At 45.6% G+C, this 23,726-nt stretch overlaps 1 protein-coding gene across 7 annotated transcripts in view; it reads right to left on the bottom strand.

Moving 5' to 3' along the window:
• Positions 1-23,726, bottom strand: part of arhgap23a (Rho GTPase activating protein 23a) — a 67,544-nt gene that overhangs the window by 20,857 nt on the left and 22,961 nt on the right. For 5 of the 7 annotated variants that reach the window (XM_069675778.1, XM_069675774.1, XM_069675777.1 and 2 more), the window contains exons 2-6: positions 5,989-6,192; positions 2,955-2,979; positions 2,497-2,589; positions 1,909-1,987; positions 959-1,019 (exon numbers count right to left, since the gene is read on the bottom strand). In XM_069675778.1, the coding sequence (XP_069531879.1) occupies positions 959-1,019; positions 1,909-1,987; positions 2,497-2,589; positions 2,955-2,979; positions 5,989-6,192 (462 nt within the window). Of the gene's footprint in view, positions 1-46; positions 324-958; positions 1,020-1,908; positions 1,988-2,496; positions 2,590-2,954; positions 2,980-5,988; positions 6,193-23,726 lie in introns of those variants that run through there. The other 2 variants (XM_069675775.1, XM_069675781.1) reach the window with 2 other exon arrangements.

Raw genomic sequence — 23,726 nt, 5'->3', positions numbered from 1 at the left:
ATGATTAATCACACAAAAAGTTAAGACAAGACTTTTTTAGGTTTACCTAGACCGTCCAACAGAGTCCAGAACCTTTCCTCAGCCTGCATGGGAAGCTTGTAGTCACCACAAACAAACCAGAGGACGAGGAACAGGAACAGAGGACAAGGCAGAAGACCGATCCTCACCGACAGCACTCCTGCTGCTCTTCAGATTCTACACCCTCCTCCTCAGACCTACATTCAATCTTTTTGCTCGTTCTTCTATTTAATTTTTTCGCAAGTTTTCTATCTGTTGATCTTGTTGTCTCCTCACTCGGTTCCTTCTCTTTCCTCCCTCTCATTCTCTGCCTTACTCCACCCTGTGGGAGTGTGGAAGGAGGCGCAGCACTGGTGATGTCATGCTAGGAATGCAGCAGATTCAGGCGTAGCAGCGAGGAGGGGAGGAGCGTGAGGACAGAGGAGAGGGTTTATAGTGTTAAAAAAATGGCAGCGCTCCTAAAAGGAGAGACAAGCTTTGGACTCTTCTGGCAGGAAAACCGACATTTCTGCATGAATGGGTTAAATCTGGTTTTGTGTTGTGAGATGCTGCTCCGGGTTAATGGGAGGGACGAGGCACAATGATGCATGTCTGATCATGTGAGGCAGCGTGGTGCAACCTGTGGAGTGACAAAAATGTGTTGTACAGTACAATGGGTGTGTAAACGCAGGCAGATATGTTTTTTTTACGTAACCTTTTAATTTATGCGCGTTGTGAGCTAAACACAGAGCAGCGAGCCTCTGAGTCACTCTGCAGCCATTCAGCTAAATCCCTACATTCTTTGAGGACGACGGGGTGAACCCAGGTTCAAGTCTGCAAACAAGCACGGCAGAAATCACTCAAAAGAGATCCAGCGTGTGTGATGCGTGATATGTGCATGATATGTGTGGGTTAGTTTGTTGTTTTGGTGGCATAAGGTGCGTTAAAAACCCATACTCACACTTACCAACTGAAGCACATCTTCGTCTTTTGGCATAATGGAGAGCTCCAACATACTCTCACTGCAAGAGATACACAGGAAGGGAGGATGAAGATGAATGAGACATAGAGGTGAAAACAGAAATCTGCTCAAAGATAATGACTACATCTAAATCTAGTCTCACTTATAAGTGTAGGATAAATATAAATATATATATGGGTCATAACCTCTTACACGTGTTTTTTTACTTAATATGAAACGTAATTTATGACTGAATATTGGCGTGTAGAGGCGGCATCAGAGGCTGATCCGTGTACGCATGTTTCCATGTTGACTGTGATTTATAGAGGGAACATCGCCTGCAGGTCTGCATGCACGGTTTGCACCGTTTTATAAGTCAGATTCGTAATTTGGCACACGCCATTTTTAGCTTTTGTGCTTAAATACACTTTTGTAATGGATCCAACACAATGTTCTATAAATGAGACCCCCGGACAGTGAATAAGTAACCCTATGAATGATTTATGGAAAGGTTGAACAAAAGCCACGACTGCAGAGGAGTACACTGGCGAGTGATGCAGAGACCGGATGCGCCAAATCTGCACCAGGCTTCATTGACTTTTTTTTATGAGCATCTGGTGTAAGCTGCATGCACCCGATCCACATTTAAACACACTTTTATTATCATTTTTAAATGTTAATATCTAGGGGACTTAACATGTATTTAAATGAAAATCTTGCGAGCAGTAAAACATGAGTCCAGTGTATGTGTCACCTTTTCCAGCCCCTAATCCCCCCTCTAGAGCATCATAGTATCTGGCTTCAGGACCGTGTAGAGTAAACCGCTTCAGGCTACTCTTTCTTAAAAAAACAAGTGATGTCTAAGGTGAGCTTTCAAAGACAGAGCAAACATTCGGTTCTCTAAATCAACACACCGAAGGCTCAGAGCGCTGACAGGCGGGAGGTCGTACCTGTTCTGGATGAGGGCGATCACCTGCGAGTACGTCTTCCCCAAAACACTCTCTCCATTCACTTTCACCAGCCGGTCCCCTGCAAGACACAGAGTATAAGGAAGGCTGTAAAATGTAAAGAAACAGCCAGGAAAGACGTTAAACTATACTTTGTTTGCATTCATGGTGACTTTATGCGAGCTGACACACACAGAAACTCCTCAGCGAGTGCGTGAGTGTTTACTGTTCACTCTGGCATGGGACTTTCTGGATGTGACAGCGCGCACACTGGAGTACTAGTTTGGTGTGTCTGAGCCGCTGGGAGCGGACTGCTGCCCTGCTGAGGCAGCAAGACACGACAGGAACACATCAGCTCCTCTGTCACTTTCAAAGTGCACTGGAGAGTTTGAGTTGTCATATTGGTATCTGTATTATATCACCCAAAGAAGCTAAAAAACGGCTCCAATGTGAGACAGATACCGTGCTATATAACCTAGCGTCTGTGTTAACCTGCTCATGTGTGCAGAATCGCATGACCAAAACTCTGCCGCACCAGATTTCCAATGCAAATCAGGATGTTAATGCCGGTGTACAATATGCTCCCTTTACCTGTGCACAAGCCCGCCTGATGGGCTGGACCTTTTTCTCTCACACTCTTCACAAATATGGTGTCCATCGGCTCAAGTCGACCTTTCTGATACCCTGGAGGACAAAAGACACGGAAGAAGACATCAGGGAAAAGAACAAATCTCAGTGAACATATATTTTTTAGGAATAAAGCTTTAGATTTCTCCTTTTCAGTTAATGCACTTCAATGTTCTGTCTCTTTCTGGCCTACAGAATCTATAAACTACTTTTCTTCTCTTATGAGGGTTTAAGTGCAGCCGGACTAATTGAGTTGCACTGCTGCATAGTGTCCTCTAGAGGGCGCAGAGAGGCTGCATGACAGAGGTGACGGGAGGGAATAAAGGAGGGCTCAGCTCATTAGATTACCGTTATCCCTCTGAACAAGGTTTAATTTGCTCCGGATCAAGAGAAAGACAAGGATAAAGGTGGAGATGACTTACCCTTTCCGTTACCGTTCTCCTCATCCTGCAGGGAACAGAGACAGAAATAATTACTCATCGAATTCAAGACAAATGAAGTCAATGATTTATAGAAAACAACCAGTGCAGAAGTATTAGTAGAAGTGTTGTATTCAAGACCACACTAACCGAGACCGAGTCAAGACCAAGACCATATATATAAATCATCACGAGATATAAAAAAATATAATTTAAGTTTGCCTTTAAATAAATGTGTAAGCAACAAAGTCTGACCATTTCCACTCTCATATTTCCAAAGCAGGTTTTTCAAGACGCCTTTATAGATTTCCAAAGTAACACATTCAGTGACCTAACAGCAGGTGTTTCATTCATAAAACTGGGAACAGTTCTATAAAGGATGACATCAGCTGCCAAACCTGTTCTGCGAGCTGTGTACTGAATTTGCACACTGCCATGTGTTCTCTCTCGCATGTTGTTTTACAGATAAATACTTTTTGGTTTTGGAAACCAAACTTGACGACCGACGATTTCTGGTCCGATGCATACACGCGCAGCCACTCCTCGTGGCGTCTCCATCCACTCCCACTTGTGTTAAGGGTGTCGGGAAGGCTGCGGCTGTTACCAGGTGAAAACAAACTATGAATGAATTTAAGTTGTATTAAGAGAGGGACGCTTTCCTGCTAATCACAGTAATGTGTGGACAAATAAATCAGTGGTGGTCTCGACCGGTCTTGATTAAAAATCCAGAGTCCGTTTTGTAGCTCGTGTGATTTGTCTTGTTTCAGCCTCGAAGTCTGAACTGACGAGATTTATGGCGTGTGCACAGACAGGTGACAAAAGAGGCCCAAGAGAAATGGCTGTACGCTTTAAGAAAGTTTCAAAAATGAAAATAGTGTTTTGTAAATTATATTTTATATTGATTTGATTGTTTATTTTTGCAAGGGCATGTGCACAAAGTTAGTTAGCTAACTTTACACATTTATTAATTACTTAGCAGAGTTAGCTAGCAGCTTATTTGCATCTGTCATCCCTGCGCTGTCCTCGGGACAACAGGAAAACAGCAAAATACATATGTCCATCAGTGTAAGCTAAGTACTAGAATAAATACAAGGCAAATATTAGTGGTTACATTTCTGAGGTGACCTAAGCCAAAGCTTGAAGCTGGTTTTTAAACACGGCGAGGCCTCATGAGTCTTGCGGGTACAAGAGAGAAGAATCTGATCTCTTGTTTAAAAAGGGGATTTTTTTTTGGTCATTCAGTATTTGGCAACATTAAGATAAAAACAAAGTGCTGCTTTTACAGGCAGCAAGGTTGCCTAATGCTGATTCGTGGCCCTCATGTTGTAGAACAAAATTCAATTTCTCACATGATTCTGTGATCAGGGGTTTTTACTTTACAGCATCGTCACAAGCAGAAGAGTTTGACCCCGGGCTCAACCCTGACATTGACCTGAGTGACTTTGCTGAGCTCATTAACCCTGGTAGATATCGAACTTTCTATAAACTTTAGACCACAGGAGACTTCACAAGAATCCTCTGCGTCATTTTAATGAGTAGTTTACTGCAGACTTCCTTACGAAACCTTGTGAGATAGACCTGCTTGTTTTTATGAGCTCTCACTGTTGGACTACAAACAAAGACTTTCAGGTTTGACAGCATGCAGGTACTCATGACGTCATGTGAAGCAAACAAACACACAAAGCAGCGAGCGTGGCGGCAATGTGATTTGATAGCTGCAGGTTGTCTGATCAGGTCGACACACACACACGGACACACACACACTTAGCTGAGTGGACAGTTTGGGGTTAGGGGCGCGATGGGCTGACTGCTGCCTGGCTTTATGCTACGCTGAGTGGGCTCATTCCTGGCTCTGAGGACAATGGTGGGGGGTTTAGAGGCAGAGAAAAGGAGAGCTGCCGACCCCAGAATAGAGCTCCGAGCTGGGGACACTCCACAACTGAGCAGGCCCCAGTGTGAGCACATCCAGGATGGAGGAGGAGGCAGAGAGAGGAGGGGACGAGAATCTGCAGCAGGGTCAGAAACTGTGCACAGGGGTCAACACCTGCACTGTCTGACGCAGGGGTATTTACATGTTTAAAACTACCTCCGCCCATACATTTACATATATGCATGACCTCTCAGGTCAGCATGTGAGTGGGTAACGTTGGAAAAGGAGACATAATATAATTGAGGACTCTTGAGGCCATGCACCCGGCCTGATAATCACACACTATGAGGGTCATTTGGGAGACTTCCACGCAGCCTCTTCAGATAAGAACGGCGGCTCTGTAGGTCCGATTGTCCTAAAACACCATGTGACCCCCCCGAGGCAGAGGAGACGAGGACAGAACCGGGGCCAGAGGCCGGCAGTGGGCTCATTGTCCGTGGCCGGCCTGGTACGGCCTGACTGCCAGAGAGTGGTACCAGGCTAAGACAACAGATCTCATTCAATGTGCGCTCCTATCTGCAGCTGCTGCGTGGTGGGGTGGTACAATAATAATAGAGGCCTTGTTTCAGCTGTGCTCACCCCACCCCGGCCTCCATATCCCTCAATTTCACATCTGGAGCCGTTTGCCCCCACACCTCAAAGAGCTAAATGACTGCTCGCTCACTGAGTCTGACTCCTAAACACCAGAGAAGTACTGGCAAAGTATGGAGGTGCGTTTTATGTCTTTCATATGTTAAATTTGGTTGTTCACACATTGTGGGTCCATATTTCATATTTCTTTAAAAAACCTTTAACAGGTTTGATCTTTCCAGTCAGCCTCAGTCTGTGAGTTCATTTTGCTCAGCTCGACCTCGCTGACCCTCCACTCCAGTATGATTGGCTTTATCTCCAAGCTCAAATTGGCTCTGTGTCAGGTTCAGTAAGTTAAACATAAGGCTTTTGAAAACCCTTTTAAATGCCAGCTAGTCTGAAATGGAGACCATGTGTGCTGTGAAAATAAACACAGAAGCTGTGAGGAGGACTTAATGATGCTTAACACTGAATTAAAAGAAAGACAAACACCAGAGCTCTCCTTAAAGCGGTATGTTTTTAACATAATCCTCTCACCTTGAGGTTCGTGTGCAGAGCCGACTCTGGGGGGTAAACGATGAAGTGGCGTAGCGTGAAGCCGAAACCCTGGGAGTTCTTATGGAGAACCAGCGTCCGGGGACCCTTCCAGCCCACGCCGACCCCCTCCCTTCCCGGCCGGGTCGCCATCGGCGGCCGAGGGTTGTCACCGGCTGAGGAGAGACCATCCCTCCGCCCCTTCGCCTGTGGACACAGAGAGGAAAGAGATCCAGTAAGATTTAGGACAACTTTTAATACATTTTTTTTTCTTCTTTTTAAAATAGGCTCTTCAAAAACTAAGGGACAGAAAGGTGACATTAACCCTTCACTGTGTCCTCACAAAGTCCTGAAAGCAGCTCAGAGTCCCATCACTCCATTAACACACCTAGAGGGTCCACTATCAGGGAGAACCACGTCTAGACGGGACCAAGGAGGGGATGTAGGGCTTCACCCACTTCTGACCGCTCTAGCCCGGGTGTTATCCCGGGTAGGGCAGGGTCCGGGGGGATGGGGGGATCCGAGTGCAGATCTCCACCCGCTCTCTAAATATCTCATTGCTGAGGTCGAGTAAATAAGCCCAGCTAGCTCAGCTGACAGACACACGTGAGAACTATCACCCTCATGCTGCCCTGACGACCCACATCTGTCAGTCAAACACTATCACCTGACCAAACAGGCGGGGAGGAGGGGGAGGAAGGAGGGGGGTCCAAGTCTGCTGAGGTTTTTCACTTGAGTAAAAAGACAACACTATTGATGAGTGGTCTCAATCCCAGTGAGACACTTAGTGCACACTGCTAGCGCTTTAGCATGCAGTTTATGCACTTTATGCTAACTAAGAGTGATACATTTCTGCAACCCACTTTTGCAACTGTCACAAACAACCGAAGTAAGTATAAAAACTTTGAAAAACGTTCAGCTTTTTCTAAAGTTTGTTGTGATTTGAGTCGTTTTTAGTCGATTCATCGCTAAGTCTGCGGACAGAAGGACTTTTGTGTCTTGCTCAAATGCACTACAGCATTGCCTTTGAAGGAAATAGGCACCTCTATAGCTACCTTTGCCCACGCCGTACTGTGGTCGATGCTGCACTTTAACAAACCTCTGATTTCCAAAGTCCCAGGGACTTCTGGTTGCACTGTAGGTTTACAATGTGAGCAATTCTAAGAGTGGCAAACAAGTTAACGGCGCTCAAACTCCAGCCACACGTGCAGCTACGAGTGCAGCAGGGAAGCTAGCATCTTTTGCAGCTAACAACCCTCAGCTAACGACAAAAGCCTCAACAAAACACAACCACTGCGATCATCGTGACAAATCAGCTAGCTGCAGAATTCGAACTGAACTGGACTGAGCTACTCCCGCTCCCTTTCAAGCAAAAATGCCAATTATGCCAAGAATTCACAGTATTGAGCTCGTCAGATGTAAACATTTGCTGTGTTTTTTGTTTGCTTTCATAGTAAACAGACTGTCTTTGTGTTTGGGACTGTTGACGTGAAAACACAAGCAATCTCTGCATGTCTAGTATCATTTCCTTCTGTTACAAACCGGCACTTTATTCAGTAAAATATGTAATTTGTTGCCTTCAAACTGCCAGAACTTTACGCTACACAGACCAGAATGACTTTACAGTATGTTTATAATGAGGTTCGTTCGGTTTAAGATGCTTCAAAGAGAAACGGAAAGGAATGCCTGTGTGCAATACCGGCTTTAGATGATCCTCTTTAATTATCCAACAGCCTCACTACAAACAAACCTACAGCTGCAAACGTGAAGTCACTCAGAACACTATGTTCTCAGATCACGCCGTGCTCATCGCTTCTGTTTAGGGTTCGCTCACGAGGAAAGAGTTTCAACCGTGCTTGAGATACAAAGATGAAGAAGAAAAGAAGTCAAACAAGATTAAAAAAAACAGCACCTCAGTCACCCACATGTACAGCACTCTCACTGTGGTCTGAATAAACGCCAAAATAAGAGCGCCCCAGGGTAATGAAAGAAAACTAGGTGCATGAGATGGGTGTGAACATGCACACAAGTTTAGCTGATTCATGCATGTTTTAACTGATTCTTAAATGCCAAAGTCGGCCTTGTATTTCCTGTAAATTCAGTGAAAATGTGTGTGTTTTAGTGTCAGTGGGCCAGAGGTGAACATGTCTAGACTACAAGCAACAATCCCCCACAAAAAGCGCACCCCAAGTTTCACTTCCTGTCCCCCACTCTACACACAAACACACACTGATATACAACAAACACACACATTGACCTGGCAGGCCCGTACGCGGCCACTTAACAACAGGAAGTGGCCGGCTTCAGGAAGTGTGGTAGCTTTGCGGGGCGGGATAACCAGACACTGCTATGAATGAATATCTCTCGCTCTCCATCATGTTCACTCCTCTTTCTCCTTCCTCTCTTTACCACACGCTTTGGTGTGATGCAGGCTTTTACCGCACTTTTTCTCCCTTCCGCTACTTTTAAGTTCCATTCAAGGAAAAGTGAGTTCAGGGAATCATGTTTGAGAAAACTTCTTAAACATTTTTGCCTGTTTTTCAAAATAAAAGCCTCTTCTGAAGGATAAAAGAAGGGTTTATGTTGCAGATTGTATCTCCGTGGCACTCTAAGCCTGATCTTTAGTCCCGCAGTCTAAACAATGTAAAGTAACACCTGCTATTTTCTCAAAGAGGCGAGCAGCGAGACCTATTATGTGGCCTGAGAGTAGCATAAAGAATCGCGTGAGGAAGGAGGAGTGTTTGGGGTGTCAAATAAAGATGATAAAGAAAACGAAAAAAGGAAAGAAAGGAGAAGAGGAAATGAAAGAGCATGAGGGTGAAAGGAGGAAGAAGACTGAGCGAATTCCTCAGAGGGAGCGGTTTGGCTCGGACAAGTTGAAACACACGCGGTAAACTGGTGGAGGAGGTGAGGGAGCGCGGAGAGAGTGGATGAGAGGAGAAGGATGAGGAGGACGGAGAGGAGGAGGAGGAGTATCGGGCCCCAGTGAGGGACAGGCTCCAGCACGCCGGTTTCGACCGCATGGCCCCTCCCGGCGCAGGGAATACCAAACCCTGTGATTACCCAAAACACACAGGGTCTGACTGGGTCTCTGAGCCAGCACTGTTTCCCACTCGGCTGCTCTGGTCTGTGTGGGATGTGTGTGTGTGTGTGTGTGTGCTCGTCTATTCTGCCGAGTCTACAGTCCGTTTCCTCCCTGAAGCCAGAAACTATCCTCTCCTGTACCTGTCACCTTGACGAGAGCAGGTTTCACTTTAGTATTCAAACAAAAGCCCCCTAAAAATCCGAACTTGCTGACGCGCTCCGTCCTCTCCCGACACTTAACCAACGAGGCACTTGGAACATTTTTTCTGCGGTTTTCAGTCCAAACTTGACTTCCTCTGCAGGCTCAGGGCACAGAGGAGGGAAACCTTGCTCTCGCTATGCTGAGAAAAGAAGACATTTGGAATTTCCTTTCTCTCCTACTGGGAATTCATCCTGTTTGCGCTGAAAATCTCGACACGTTCACGTCTGTTGGAGCCAATTACGATAACAAATAAAGTCTGAATACAGAGCCCTGAGGGATCCCAATTACCACCTGAAGATGATGTCACTTAAACAAACAGGGGGAAAAAAAGCCGCACCAGGAACAACTGCTTTTGAATATGCAGAGCGTCTCGTGATGCCACACGACAGCTTCCTGCTTCGAGTGGGCGTATAGTGGTTAAAGCTGTGTACATTGATAAAACACACTTTACAGCAGCAAGCGCTTCCCGGAGGATATTTCTCCTTCTTTAGTTGCATGATTGAAAAGACAAAATATAAGTAGTCAGAGGAGAGTGGAGGATGTCCTGCTGACAGCATTAACACGTCACGTGATTATCTTTCATGAAATCAGTTAAACAATATATACTTTCTGTTTGTAAGATAAGAGACATATTGTAGTCCTACAATCGTCAGTACCAGCGTACGTGTTGGTTTGCACAGACACACACACACACTCCTCTGCTCCATCCAGAGGTAAAGCAGCAGGGAGGAATGCAGCGGCTGTCGGGGGAGGCGGGCTCCTGCTAAAACCCCAGCAGGGCAGAACAATAATGCTCTTTTAAACAGCTGAGAGCTGCAACCTGTTTGAAAAGTGGAGCTTTACGGATGTTACAAATGCTGACGAGCCTTTAATCCTGACCGGCCGCGGCTGTCTGCACCCGCGGCTGCCAACCAAGAGAGACCAGGAGAGGAGAGGGACGCTGTGCGCTGTCAAACCACCTCCACCTCCGGCCTTGTAAATCCTGCACTCACCGGCCACATGGAGGGAGAGCTCCAGCACCTCTGCAGGTCTAGATGCATCTTGCGTCCAGTGAATGAGATGCATCTTATCTCTTGTGGAGGAATATCCTGCTGAGCGCTAACGCTCCGACCGAAGAACACGACCTGCCCGACAAGCCAGGGTTCAAAATGTAGAGCAGTGCAAGCACAAGTTCAAATATCCCTGTAAGTGTGCTTTATGAGCCAGGCATATGTGTGTGTTTGCACGCACCTAAGAGTCAACATGAGCATAATATGTGTGCATAAAAACCAGTTTGACGCCATTGTCGGTTATAGGCCAACAGGTGATGATGCAACGTCGGTTAAACAGGGTTTTCAACCTGAGCAGCAAAACATATTATCCTTTTGTTGTATCTACACGACAGCTGGAGCGCCGGATGATGCATTTTTAGAGATGTGATGATCACTTTATTAAAATCCTGGGCCTAGGAGGAGGAGGTGGGCAGAGAAGGTTTGAGGGTTTAAATGTGGCCTTAGACTTTATATACGGTCTGAAAGTGCAGCGTCTTTAGCATCCAAGCATCCTCTTTGTGCATGCGTATTTTGTTCCCTCTTTAATCGTCTTTACAAACTGTAAACTGCGGGTAGACAAACCACTCGTGGTGCAAGATGGAAGCCGATCGCAAACAAAAACCCAGATCGCCGATAAAGGAGCTGTAAGCATGCGGATAACTATCAATCTCGCAGCGCAATAGACGCCTCTCTCCTAAACTAACAGTGTACAGTGTGTTTGTCCCAGCTGTGTGCGTACGGCCTCTCTCTCTCTCTCTCTCTCCTCCCCCCACGCTCGCATTCCCAATTGTGCCACATTTCTTTAACTGTGTCAACCAGTCAACGAGGGGGAGGGGGTGATGCTAACAACCTGGAGAAAAAAAAAAAAAAGGGGGGAAGTAATACTCCACATTTATATGCCCACGCTAAAATGAGTTCATGAGAGGAAGTGATGCCCTGATTTTTGAGGGCACTGACAGAGGAGGACGCACACCTCTCGGCCTCCTTCGTCCGTCTTTAGGCGCTAAACAGGAAAAAAAACGCTTCAAGGGAGGAAAAGGTCAAGATGCCACACAAGCTGTAGAAAATAAGAGAAATAGAAGATTAATATTCATATTACTGATGCCGGGCCGCTTAAAAACAAGCCCAGAGGGAAGTAAAAGCTGTGGGGAATATTTCAAGTGATGAAATCCTTCAATAATAACCCAACTGTGCATCTTAAACCAGTAAGACAAGGTGATGTCACATTGTTTCCCGGTACATTCCTAAATACAAGAAATCAAACCGAAACAGCCCGAAGGCAAAACAACAAGCAGCCTTGCCTGGAGACGGTGAAAAGGTTAAAGAATCCGTCAACAAGCGAGCGGTTGACAGTTTGAAAACAATGGGTGCAGTTACGCAGAACCCACGCAGCGGTTTGCGCGGAGGATTTTGCTGATATCTCTCTGTGTAATCTTATTTTTGGAAGGACCACAGAAAGAACAACACGTTTGCACAATCATCATCTCAAGAGTCTGAAACACAGGAGGAGCTGCTTACATGCTCGTCTCTGTTGTGATGATGAGATGATTGAATAAGATGAAACTTTAAACAATCAACTGATTATTAGCGTAAAAATTCAAAGCATTAGCTCGTCCAATTAGGGGGTTTGCTGCTTTTCAATTAAGCTGAAAGATAGCCAAGTTAACTACGTTAGCAATGCATGCGCTAAGATGGACTCATTAACTGCAGGTGGTGACTGATGCTCTGAATGTGTGCCTCTGCATCCAGCCACTATGAGGAACATTGCCGACCTCTCCTTACCCTGAGCTGGTGAGAGCTCTGGCTGCGCCTAACAGGCATGGTGGGTGGCGTCGGAGGCGACACAGAACCTGTGGGTCCACGGAGCACCGCCAACCAGATGCAGCGAGGTTCAGGCGAGCTGCAGTCCACCCCCACCGGGTTCTGGAAGCTCCAGTCGGACCCGGCCGGCGCGGGGCACGGGAGCATAGCAGCGGGCATCGGGGCGTGGAGTTTCCTCTGATCCTCAACCCTCGCTGCCCACATGGGCCGGACGCAGAAATACAGAAGACACAATCAAGCGAAGAAGAAGCAGGTTTTTTTTAGTGGCGCTCGCAAATCCTCCTCTTGGATCCTCCAGTCGTTCACGACTCTGAGCTTCCCGTCTCCTGGATCGGGTCCATCGCTGTCAGTGCCGAGCCCGCAGAAAGTTTAATCCCACAAGTTCCACATCACAGCGTCCTGACCTCCGAGAACCCGCTCTGCAAGACTCTCACACACACATTCACACACACACGCACACGCTCAGAGGAAGCAGAAGGCAGGCTCCTGGGCAGCAGATGGAGGAGTGTGTGTGGCGCGGGGATCAGAGGTAGGTCTGGTTTCACTACAGACGCACACACAGAACGACTGACAGAGAGTGGCCCTCCTGTTGGTGTCCGGTGATGTTCTGCATACAAAGCCACTCAGTCCACCCCCAAAACACACGCTGCTGCTGTCCCAGAGGGCTGGATCCTCTGTCTCTCCTCCCTCTCTCTCTCTCTCTCTCTCTCTCTTTTCTTCCCTCTAGTGCAAAACAAATCCCCTCATCTCACTCTCATCTCAAACTCTCCATCAGTTATTTCCCTCCTCTTTTCTCTTTTGCTTTCTCTTCCTCCTTTGTTTTTCTTACTCAATGCATATAAAAACAATCACTCGCTCCCTCCCTCCTCATGAGCCGCCTCGACAGTCATCAGCAAACAAACAAACTGTGCTGCACAGTCAACTGGAACAGGACGTCAGAGGCAAAGTTGGGGTCCAGTTGGAGACATCCCCTGCAGGCTGAGTAAGTCCACTGTAGGTCTCTCCTGCGCTGCGTATAGAGGGAGCTCGGTGCTCGCACGTGTGCCGCATGCGTGTGTGTGTGTGACACAAACACAGTGACAAAGCTGTGATCCCGGTGCTAAACTCCACAAAAGCCGGCCCTGCCTCCGCCGGCCCTCCCCTCCACCCAGTGGGGAGACAAACACGCAAAAAAAGAAAGAGAGAGGCCAATTTCCAGCACAAAGAGAAAAGAAAACATTTGCCTCGCTGCTGCGTTCACTGTTTCTCCCTTTCTTTCTCGCTAAAGAGGGAAAAACACACAAAGGGGAAGATGACAATTAGAGGAGAAAACAGGAAAAATGTAAGGCTCTCGAAATAAAACGGCTACCGCTGGATGTCACCGTGACCTCTATTCTCCCTCACACACACACTCCTCCTCACAGGATCCACTCTGACACCTGAACACCACAACACTAAATCAGTCTGTCCGTCTCCCACACAGCGGCAGAGTTCTCACCAAACAGCCGGGCGTCCAGGATTGGAGCGAGAGCGGCAGACAGGTGACCATGTTGTTCCAGACGACATACGTTTTCCCTCCGACACTTTTTAACACGCCGCACATCCGTTAGGGAGGACGTTAGACAGGTTTCACCTGCCGCTCAGCGGGGCAAGTATCAACCTGACCTGAGAGGCCTGTCATACACACACACACACACACACGCTGTACCCTCTGGATACAGAATGCAGATATCAACTGTAATAAAGAGAGATCAAGCATTTTGAGTTAATAGATTTAAAAAATATATATAAAAAGACTTTACTTTAGACTTTTAGTTACTGCTTATGTGAGAAAATAACTTTTTTTCTTACAGCATGTTAGCCGTCCATGTCAGGAGGCTGAAATGTTTAGAACTGAGCTGCCACACTGGATGACGAGTGAATAGCCGGTCTTCACAGAGAGGACAGAAACTGGGTAATCGTGTGATTATAGGAGTTAGAGGGCACATTTTCAGACTCTCAGGCTCTGCTGAAAGGCAATCATATTGTTAAGCTCGGTTATTCACATGGAAACTGACAGAAATAGATGTGTAAACACAAAAATGTGAACCCTTTGCACAGCCGTCCAATCACCACAGAGTGCAGTGAATGTCACAGTTGATTTTTGTAACGTCACAGAAAGTGTTGGACGCAGCCTCGAATCCAATGAAGCTGTTCTTCTGATGAACATAAGCAATGACTGCTGTGTCTCCATCTGTTCTCATTGAATTAAATTGATAGGCGCTGCCATCTTGCAATGGTGACGTCATTTGGAGCCAGAGTTTCTCAGTAGAGGTCTGCGGCTCTAGCCACTTCCGCTAACCAAAACACACACTTAAATTACAGAGAAAAAACAGATCCCGCACGTCGGCGTATTTAACAGCAGAGCAGCTTCTTGTGTTGGTCTGAGGTTAACGTTCACAGATATGTAAACTTCAATGACTGTAGTGATTGTTTTAGTTACGTCTCCTCTCACCGTTCCTCCTCTACTCTGCTGATCGGGAACAGATCGGCTGCAGGAGCCGTATTTGTCAACAGAGCTGTCAATCATCCTTTTGACAACATCAAATAACTTCATCATGATAAGAACTAACAATAATGACAGAAACCATGTTTGAGAAGAAGGCGTGTAATTGGCGTGTATTTTGATTTTATAGTTTGACTCATGTCTCATCTGTTAACATGGAGGAGGCGGGCTTTATGACCTATACTGCAGCCAGTCAGCAGGGGGCGATAGAGATGTTTTGGCTTTACTTTTAGGGAGCTGTCATGTCATCCATCTTTTTATACAGTTTATGGACATAAGTAAAGCTCCAAAACCCTGGATCCTACACTTCCCACAATGCACCTCAATAGTGTATTTCACTGAAGAACTCCCTGCCTGGTACACACCTGTGTCATTTAAACCCCATGTCCCCAGTCTTCCAACAGAGGCTTTGAATCCAAACACAAATCAAATTAACTCTAATGACATTACGAGGAGTTTTAAATTAGCCCTTTAAAGACATCATCACCTGCTGACTGAGAAAAACACAAACAGGAAATAAAAACATGCACACCTGAGAGGTTCAGTGCGTTAACTTCCTGTTTGGATAATGTAATAAACCACTGAAATGCTCCTTTTATGTCTAGTATGCACCTGAAGTACGCTAACATGAGCTAGCAATTAAAGCTAACTGCTCATACCAGACAAAGTGAGGGTATAGCAGCAAAACACCTGAGGATGTTTACCTGAGCAAAGGTGCAATTTATTGCTTGTGTCTTTTTTCATTTGTCTGAGGGACGTTGTGTTATTTCCTTTCTTAAAGTGACACTGTCGCTTTAAAGGACCTTTTCTCCAATAATAACAGCCTCGGTTTAGGTGGATCTACGCTTCACTTCCCCCCTGGTTTAAATAGTTTATAGAGTCAGCACACACTTTCACTATAACACACACACACACATCCTTTTACGTGTGAACACAAAAGCTGAATCTACCGTGCACGCCAACACACACACACAAACACACACAGGCCACATGTCCCACTGAGTCACAGCTGAGTATAAATACACCGGCTATGTAATTTGGGTTCCTCATAAAGTCTGTGGCTGTGGGGGGTTTCTCTTCTCTCTCTCTCTCTCTCCCTCTGTGGTTCGACGCACCGCCGGGGGGGGAACCGCCCTGAGGAGAGAGGAGAGTGGATCACCGGCGGGGCGCAGGAGGAGGTCCAAATCTTCTCCAGGAGGGAGAGATGGGAGAAAAGGCCACACCCGTGAGCGAGGAAATCGCAGACGGCGACGAGCCAGACGAGGGTTTAATATCTGAAAATATCACAGTGGCAGCGTTCAGCGGGGTTTTCATATCACAGTTTTCACAATAAGAGTTGGTTTTGGCGAGGAGGGAGCAGTGCCTAATTTGGAAACAAAAGGTCCGTGTGTGTGTGTGTGTGCAGCTCCCTGTCTTTCTCTCCCTCCTCTTCATGAACCATGGAGGCATTTACTCAAAAAGGAGGACGAGCGTGAAGACGAGAGAGAGGCCTTGGGTTACAGTTTACCCGGAGGACACACAGTCACACATGAGGAGCTGTGACAATAGCAGCTTTCCCCACCAGTGACCCACGCCGTCTACACAAGCCCGAGCAGGGAGGGAGACACACATCCATCATCTATAATGTACACCATACCTCCCCTATCAGACTGTTTAACTACTGGAGACTGCACACACTCTTTATTTCTTTTATCACAACCTGGCAGCTCAAAGCTCTTTAAGTGAGGAAATCAAAGGCAGACACGCGCTGCTAATCTGCGAGGAGTGATGCCTCGCTGCCTCCCGCCCCGGCCTCCTCCGCTCTTTGATAAACACATCAGTGGAAAAGTGAAAGGGGGGAGGACGGTGTAACGGTCAGATTAGTTTAGTGATACGTTTTAATCCCTTTAACACAGCCATAGGCCAAACACTTCCAGGCCTTCCACCGCTTTTTTCCACTGTGGCAAGACAAAACAAAGTTTCCTACAGAGGTGAGAGAGGGAGGAATAACACACGAAAGAGGAGATGGAAGAGTTTCAGGCTGCTCTGAGTGAGACTGAAGTTGGCGTGTCACAAACAAACCCGGCTGCAGACACAATCACGGGGTGTTTTCTCTAAACACAGGCTGTGGAAATTCAGGAAAAAAGTACAGAAAGGGTCAGCGAAGGACAGGCTGAGGTTCCTGCTCACCATGAAACTCCTGAAAAACTCCACAGCAGAGCCAAGACAAGAGATGGAAGGACGTTGATACCCAAAGAGTGTGAATCCTGTCCCCTACTGGTGAGACGAACGCTGTGCTGACACGCCGCTGATTCAACATGTGGTACGGAGCGGGGTGGGGGGGGGGGGGTTCATGTGTTGATGCAGCAGCCACATGAGTTGTCTGCATCATCACGCTGGTGCTATAAATGAAGTGAAGCCAACAAAGAGGACCACAAAAGTATGCATGATGCAGAGCGGTGGTTTCCAGCCTCCCACAGGGTTCACAGGATGAATCTGAGGGGTTAGATGAGTAAGGGGATTAGAGACAAAAGTGGGCTTATTATTTTTCTATTTTTATGGAAACTGCTTTTTTTAAGCCTTTTTGAAGGGAAAAGACAGTTTTTTTACTGATAGCTTAAACAGAGAACAAAGGTATGAGCTAAGGCCTTTACAAAGTGAACACAATGCCAAACCGTTCGATGCATCGTTATTAAATAAAGGACAAAAAATTGGTTATAAGTTATAAGTCAGGAAACACCTGATAAAAAAATAAGTTAAAAAACCTCAGAAAAAAAAAGTTGCACATTTTCTTCAGTCTTTTAAAGGTAATGATGTTCGATATACCCAGTCCCTGTTGGGGCCCGCTGATGTACAGTGATGGAGTCCATGTCTCCGTCTAGACCGACATTATCTGTCGAGACGGGGAAAAAAAACGATGCAGCTGTTTTAAGCAGGCAAATTTTAACTTTAATCTCCAGTAAATCCCTGTGCCATAAAACCTATAGGCCTACTGGCTGCATTCAGAGTGTAGTTACCACCCAGCAGCCACTAGAGGGCAGCTGCGACACAGACAGTGTGGCAGCTGAAAATGGGTAGGGGGGCGACAGAGTAAAGGGTGGAGACGCAACATGCAGACTAATGCAACTGCACTTTTTATTCAGCACACAGGCAAGGGATGTGTGTGGGGTGGTTGAGTGCAACCTGCGTGCAGTTATCTGTGTTGTTATGTCAGTTACTAATTAATAACATCAGAGGCGGGTGGGAGCGCGCAGCCGGGGATCACAGAGGTCACACCTGTTGTGGCTTTGAGGTTTAAACTCGGGGAGTCCGGAGACGAGAGCAGGTGGACTCTGCGGAGACGAAATGTGCGAGGGTCAGATATCCCATCATCCCACAGCTGAGGGGGAGCCGGGTGGTCCGACCAGCACTGATACAATAACAACAACAACAATGTCCAGCTTACTCCGGCAGGGCAGGAGGATTAAAGAGGTTAAAGCAGCCCACCTGACCGTGTGTTCCTCCTCAGGAAGCTAACGCATTATGCATGCTTTCTTTACGTGCGTGCTTGTGTGTGTGTGTGTGTTTGTGTAACTGTGCAGGCCATGTGAGTCTGTCAGCGTGGAAACATTCACGAAACAACTATCATCCACTCACTGATCCAAATGCTGCATGAAGATAATTATGCAGAACATGCTTCTAATTATTGATACAAACTGCTGTTGAAGCAATTACTTATCATGCTGCTGACAATTATTCTTTTAATTAATCAATCAATTAAGCAATATCACACGAGAGGGAGTGATGTCGTACTGAATATCATCACAACCTCGAGAGTAATCTATTAATCAACAACAGATTATTTTTGCTCCACCAACTCAACTAGTTCCACAATTTAACTGAAACAGGACTGTTGTTGCCAAGCAACCGGAACATTCTCCTGCCCTCTGCGTCGACAGGTTACCACCGATCAGCTGTTTTTTATTAACATTAACATTTATCTGTAAATGTATCATCAACCAGTGAAATAAGAGTCTGCTGTATGATTCAGAGGTACCAGCTTGATTAATGTAAACATACATGGTCTGCTGTTATGTTGATTAACAGTGTTCAGAACACATAGCTGAGGCGGAGTGATACACAGAGTGAAAGTCCCAGTGATGTTGTTCTCTATATCAGCACGATGGAATGCCTCTTATCCAATCAGATTACTTGGTCAGAACTAACTGTTGTATAATTATTATTTAAATCCATTAAATTACAATTAAATGACCATTTTAATTTCCTAACACAAGGCTGCATCAATATCTGTAAAAAAATAAATCCATATAATTTGGTAAAAAACAATAAATGATCCAGTTGTGAGAATTTTTGGGCAACTATGCTGCAAAAACTTCTTGAACATAGCATTAATTATCAGTATCTTGCTGATCATTTTCTGTTGGTCAGGTAACCCACTAACTTGCTAATCGGTTTAGCTCTAGACTATTCAAATAGATCAATCAGAAAGTTGGTTTGGATCGCCGATTGATCGTTTGGGTCGTTTATTAAAGCTCCTATGAGGAACTTTCAGTTTGAGTTGATTTTGGCGAAGTGGTATCTCTTTGCTGAGCTTGACCTGTACATGTGCTAGAAGTGTTTTTCAACAAAAAAATCTCATCCTGCTTTCTCTTAACATTCAAACGTATCCCTCGATGACAAAAAATCAGGCTAACCCTGTCTGGATCTGAGAGGACCTTTGAAAAAACTTGGAACCCCTTTTTGTCATATGTCACAAGCACAGAATGTCATCTTAACCTGATCTGAGAACCTAGCCTGAAAAACCCTGCGATATTTCACCTACTTTTTCTTATTATTAACCCTGTTTTCTATATAAATATTTTTCTTTATTAAGGGGATATGTGCCAGGGGAGGGGTACGAGTGGGGATGCGGGGTCTAATTGTTAATTGTTTGTTACGTATTTGTCTCTCTTGTTGTTATTGTTAAAAAACACATTTTGTACTGACATTATTGAATGGAACTATTATTAATACGTAAAAGCAATAAAGAAAGTTAATTTAAAAAAAACGTATCCCTCGCTGTGAATCTTTGCCGTGGAAAATATAGAAAAATGGTTGATGTGGCAGCGCGAAGTTAACCACCTCGTCAAACTGCTACCCTCCAGCAGAGGTTACAGGCAGTTAAAAAAACTATAAAGACATAATCAATCTTGTCACTGATGGTCTTGTTTGCTTTTGAAGCTCATATGGAGGCACCAATCTCAATTTCAGTCCAATTTATAACCAGGTAAAAACTCCTCACAGGAGCTTTAAGCAAAAAGTTAGCAAATGTGATTTGCTTCTGAGACAAAACAAGCAACTTTAAGACACTGAGTTTGCTTCCAGAAACTATTTTTGACTCCAAGTTGAAGTCTTCAGAGGTTTAGTTTTGTCTGACCACCAGCTGAAACATTACACATTTTCAGTTAATAGACATATAGAGAGAGAAAAGCAGCAAATCCTCACTGCAGAAGCTGAAACCTGATAAAGTCTGGCATTGTCGCCCAATAAAGGACACAAACCTCTGATCACTGATTATCTCACTTGTTGCCAAATCTTTTTCTGTCCACTTTTAATTGGAGAAAAGAGAGATATTTATAGTGCAACTAATCAGCCCTAGTTTATACACGACCACATCTACAGTACATGCTGGCTCAAGCTCACTAAAATCCCTGCCAATAGATGAAAAAGCTCATTTGGGATTAATAACACACACACAGTAAAAAAAACCATTGGCTCATGCTACATCTGCCACAAGGGAGTGTGCGATACATGAGTCAGCCAGCCAAGCTTCTACGTAGGCAAAAAAAAAAAAGAGCCAGATAGAGAGTGGGAACAAGAGCACAAAATGAGGGCGGAGGGGGGGCAACAGATGTTGGAAAGAGAACACTGGGGGGAAATTTTTAGCGAGAATAAAAAATGAGGGCAGAGTGATCTAAAGCAGAAACAGGAGCGAGGACGTCGGAGGGAGCAGATGGTGAGGAGGGGGGAAAGGGGGGTTTGACACAGTTGTAGCTAAGATAGCAATGACACATATTTACTCACAGATACACTCTAATTACTCCCATACACCTCCTCTGAGTTTGACTGAACACACAACTGTAAACATGTGTGTAGATCCCACTGGCTGAAATCTGTATGAATTATTTAACACTGTTAGACTTGTGTCAGTGTGCCTTTGACCCTGTTTCATAAGAAGAGGTTTCTTCCTCAGCTGAGACGCATGTATTCCCAAGTGTAGCGTATCGTATGTGAGCTCAACTGTAAGTACGAGCATGCAGGAGAGAAAGTGATAGTGAAAGAGAGAAGCACAACTAAACACACACACCCCGTTATGTTTCCCAGAACAGCTAAGTGGAGAGACGGTGCTCCATTTAAACCTAATCAGCAGGGAGTGACTCCGCCAGGTCACATCCTACCAAACAATCACGGCCCAAAAGTAGTGACATGTTTTCCTTCTGTCATATAACCTACTCTTTTCTTGCCTGTATTGCTTATCAATAGTTTTATATACGTTTGGATTTTAAGATATCTGCCTCTGACACTTCTGCAAGTACTTTGAAACTGATGGAGGCAGCGACAACAAAAAGTAAAACAAAATAAAACAGCAACATTTCTTGCCAAAAACAAGATCAGCTGTCAACATCTCAAAACTTCAGCTAGCCAAAGTACTTTCCAATTGTTGCTGCACTTTGGATTCTGATAGTAATAGTGATATTTGATAAAATGTTAAATAAGAGCAGAAATGTGTCGTCATGCTAACTGCTCTGTGAAGCTAGGCACAGTGTAGTCTGTTGAGATAAATGCTAATATCAGCATGCTAACATGCTCACAATGACAATGCTAACAGTCCCATCATAGTTTAGTTTAGCATGTTACCGTGCAGTTATTTCCTAATCGGCACTGAAAACAAAAGTAGAGCAGAGGCTCATGGGAAGTTTGTATTTGACCTTAAACCAAGCACAAGATGATTCACTGTGTACCAAAATCCCGTAGGCACCACGAATGACTCTAAAAAATGCTATGCCAAAATATAGTGCTTGTTGATACGTCACTAAATAAATCAAAATTTCAACTTGCTGCTGGCAAAGTCAGCGGATTAGGATTGATCTTCAGAGGGCTCTGAATATCTGTAGCAGCCGACCAACATTGCCATACCATGAGCTATAATGTTAGCATAGCTAAACATGTTAAATATAAATAACATATGGTAGGAAACTTTAAAATAAAAGACATGTCGACACTACCTCACATAGCTTTGATTTTTTCAACACGTTTCAGCTGAATATAAATCTGTAATAAGCTGAAAACAATCTATAAAAAAAGCTCTAACCTGCCTGATCTGACACCACAAGGAGGAGTAAAGACATCATTTCCAGCCACTTGGGTTTCCACCTGCCAGTATGCAGCTTGTCAGACTCCATTCTGACACCCGTCCTCAACCTAATCACAGTCACCCATCAGCCATCAGCCATCACCTCCATACTGACAGTTGCCATGAGAACCAACAAGGTGGCTCTGTTCCAGCCTGAGAAAGAAGCCTGCAGGGTGACGGGTTTGACGGCAGAGACATTTACGCTCATTACAGGTTTCAAATTGTCCTTCACAGCTGATTTTTCAGAGCGTGAAGGTCCGGGACGTGACGCTCCAACAGTCGGCATCTACAATCCGGAAATCATTGCGTGTTTAGTAATAATGGATTTAGTTAGAAAAAGAGACCAGCGAGTTGACGTCTACGAATGCTCGACTCAAAACAAATGTGTTCCACTTAAAGGTGTTACATCTCTTCGCACTGCGTCCAGTCGTGTACCGCGTCAGCTCTCGAATACTCCTGCTGTTCCTTGTGCCACCATGAGGCGGCGGCTGGGTCAAACTCCCAGCTGTGCTTCTTCTTGAGTAGACACATCTGTCTCCTAACATATATACACCATATATATTCCAGGAGGCCTTATGACGACATCTGGCAAAGAGCTAACCCTGCTCCTCTTGCCCTGCACCCCCCCCCCCCTCTCCTCTGTACTGACCACAACCGCTGGGAGCAATCAGAGCGTCACGTCTGAGCTCCGCTGCAATAAGAGCCGCCCCCCTTCCTCCATTTTTTCCCTGCCTCTTTCTGCACTGGTTGAAGCAGTTGAAACCACAGGGCTCCAGCAGGCCTCTCTCTCACCCCCTCCTTCGTCTACGTCTGGGCGAAGGACAGCCGTACTTAGAGCCCCCTCTTTCCCCTAGATGTATATATTTAGCTCATCTTTGCCTCTGTGTAATTAACAGATGAAAATTATATCTTCGGGAATGGAAGATGACGTCATTGTTCTCCGGACCAAACTGCGCGCCTCAGCCTATAGGCCCGAAACCAGGCAGCGGTCCAACATTCGGGGCGTGGTGGAAGCGATGCTGAGCCAGGTTGGGAGGCTAACCGAGCCAGAGAGGAGCGAAAAAAAAGAGAGAGCAGGACTGCAGAATGGAGTCTGAATGTTTATTAGAGCAAGCAAGATGGCCTGCCCGCCTCCCAACAGCCCTGGAGTTTCCATTTGAGGTCATCTGGTTTTTACATTCCTGCCATGCACCAGCGCTCACACCAGGCTGAGGAAGTCCTCAAAAGTGGAGTCTGGGCCTGTGGAGTAGCCATTTGGGGAGCCTTTGGAGCAGCGAGGGGCGGTTTAATTTCATCCGAAAGACCCACAGAGTACGACTGCTGGTACATACGCTTCTTTTCAGACGTACTCAGGCGCGGACACATTTGTAGACGCAGCAGGGCAAATTCACGGAATCTCAGAGTTCAAGGATTCACCGAGGTTTTCGAATATTTCTTCAAGACCGTCACAAATTCCAATCTGTTTTCCAACACTCATGACTCCCTCGGTACACTCGCACTGACCTCCTTCAGCCCCCTCCGAACAATCAGTGCCACTGGGCAAGAGATATTCACACGACATAATCAATTACTGCAAGAATTTTCAGGCTAACAAATCAAATCTTCTCTCCCGCAAAATTGACATTTTCTACGATGCGTCTGAAGCCCGGAGCAAAGCCGATAGCATGTGATGCTAAAGGCCGAGCAAAACCTGTAAAGCGTGATTCT

Source organism: Semicossyphus pulcher, unplaced genomic scaffold, assembly GCF_022749685.1.
Source record: "Semicossyphus pulcher isolate SPU_LCO1_2020_fin unplaced genomic scaffold, fSemPul1.0.p SCAF_25, whole genome shotgun sequence".
Lineage (NCBI taxonomy): Eukaryota > Metazoa > Chordata > Actinopteri > Labriformes > Labridae > Semicossyphus > Semicossyphus pulcher.
Note: the sequence above shows the minus strand (reverse complement) of the source record. Positions and strands in the feature narration are given on the sequence as shown.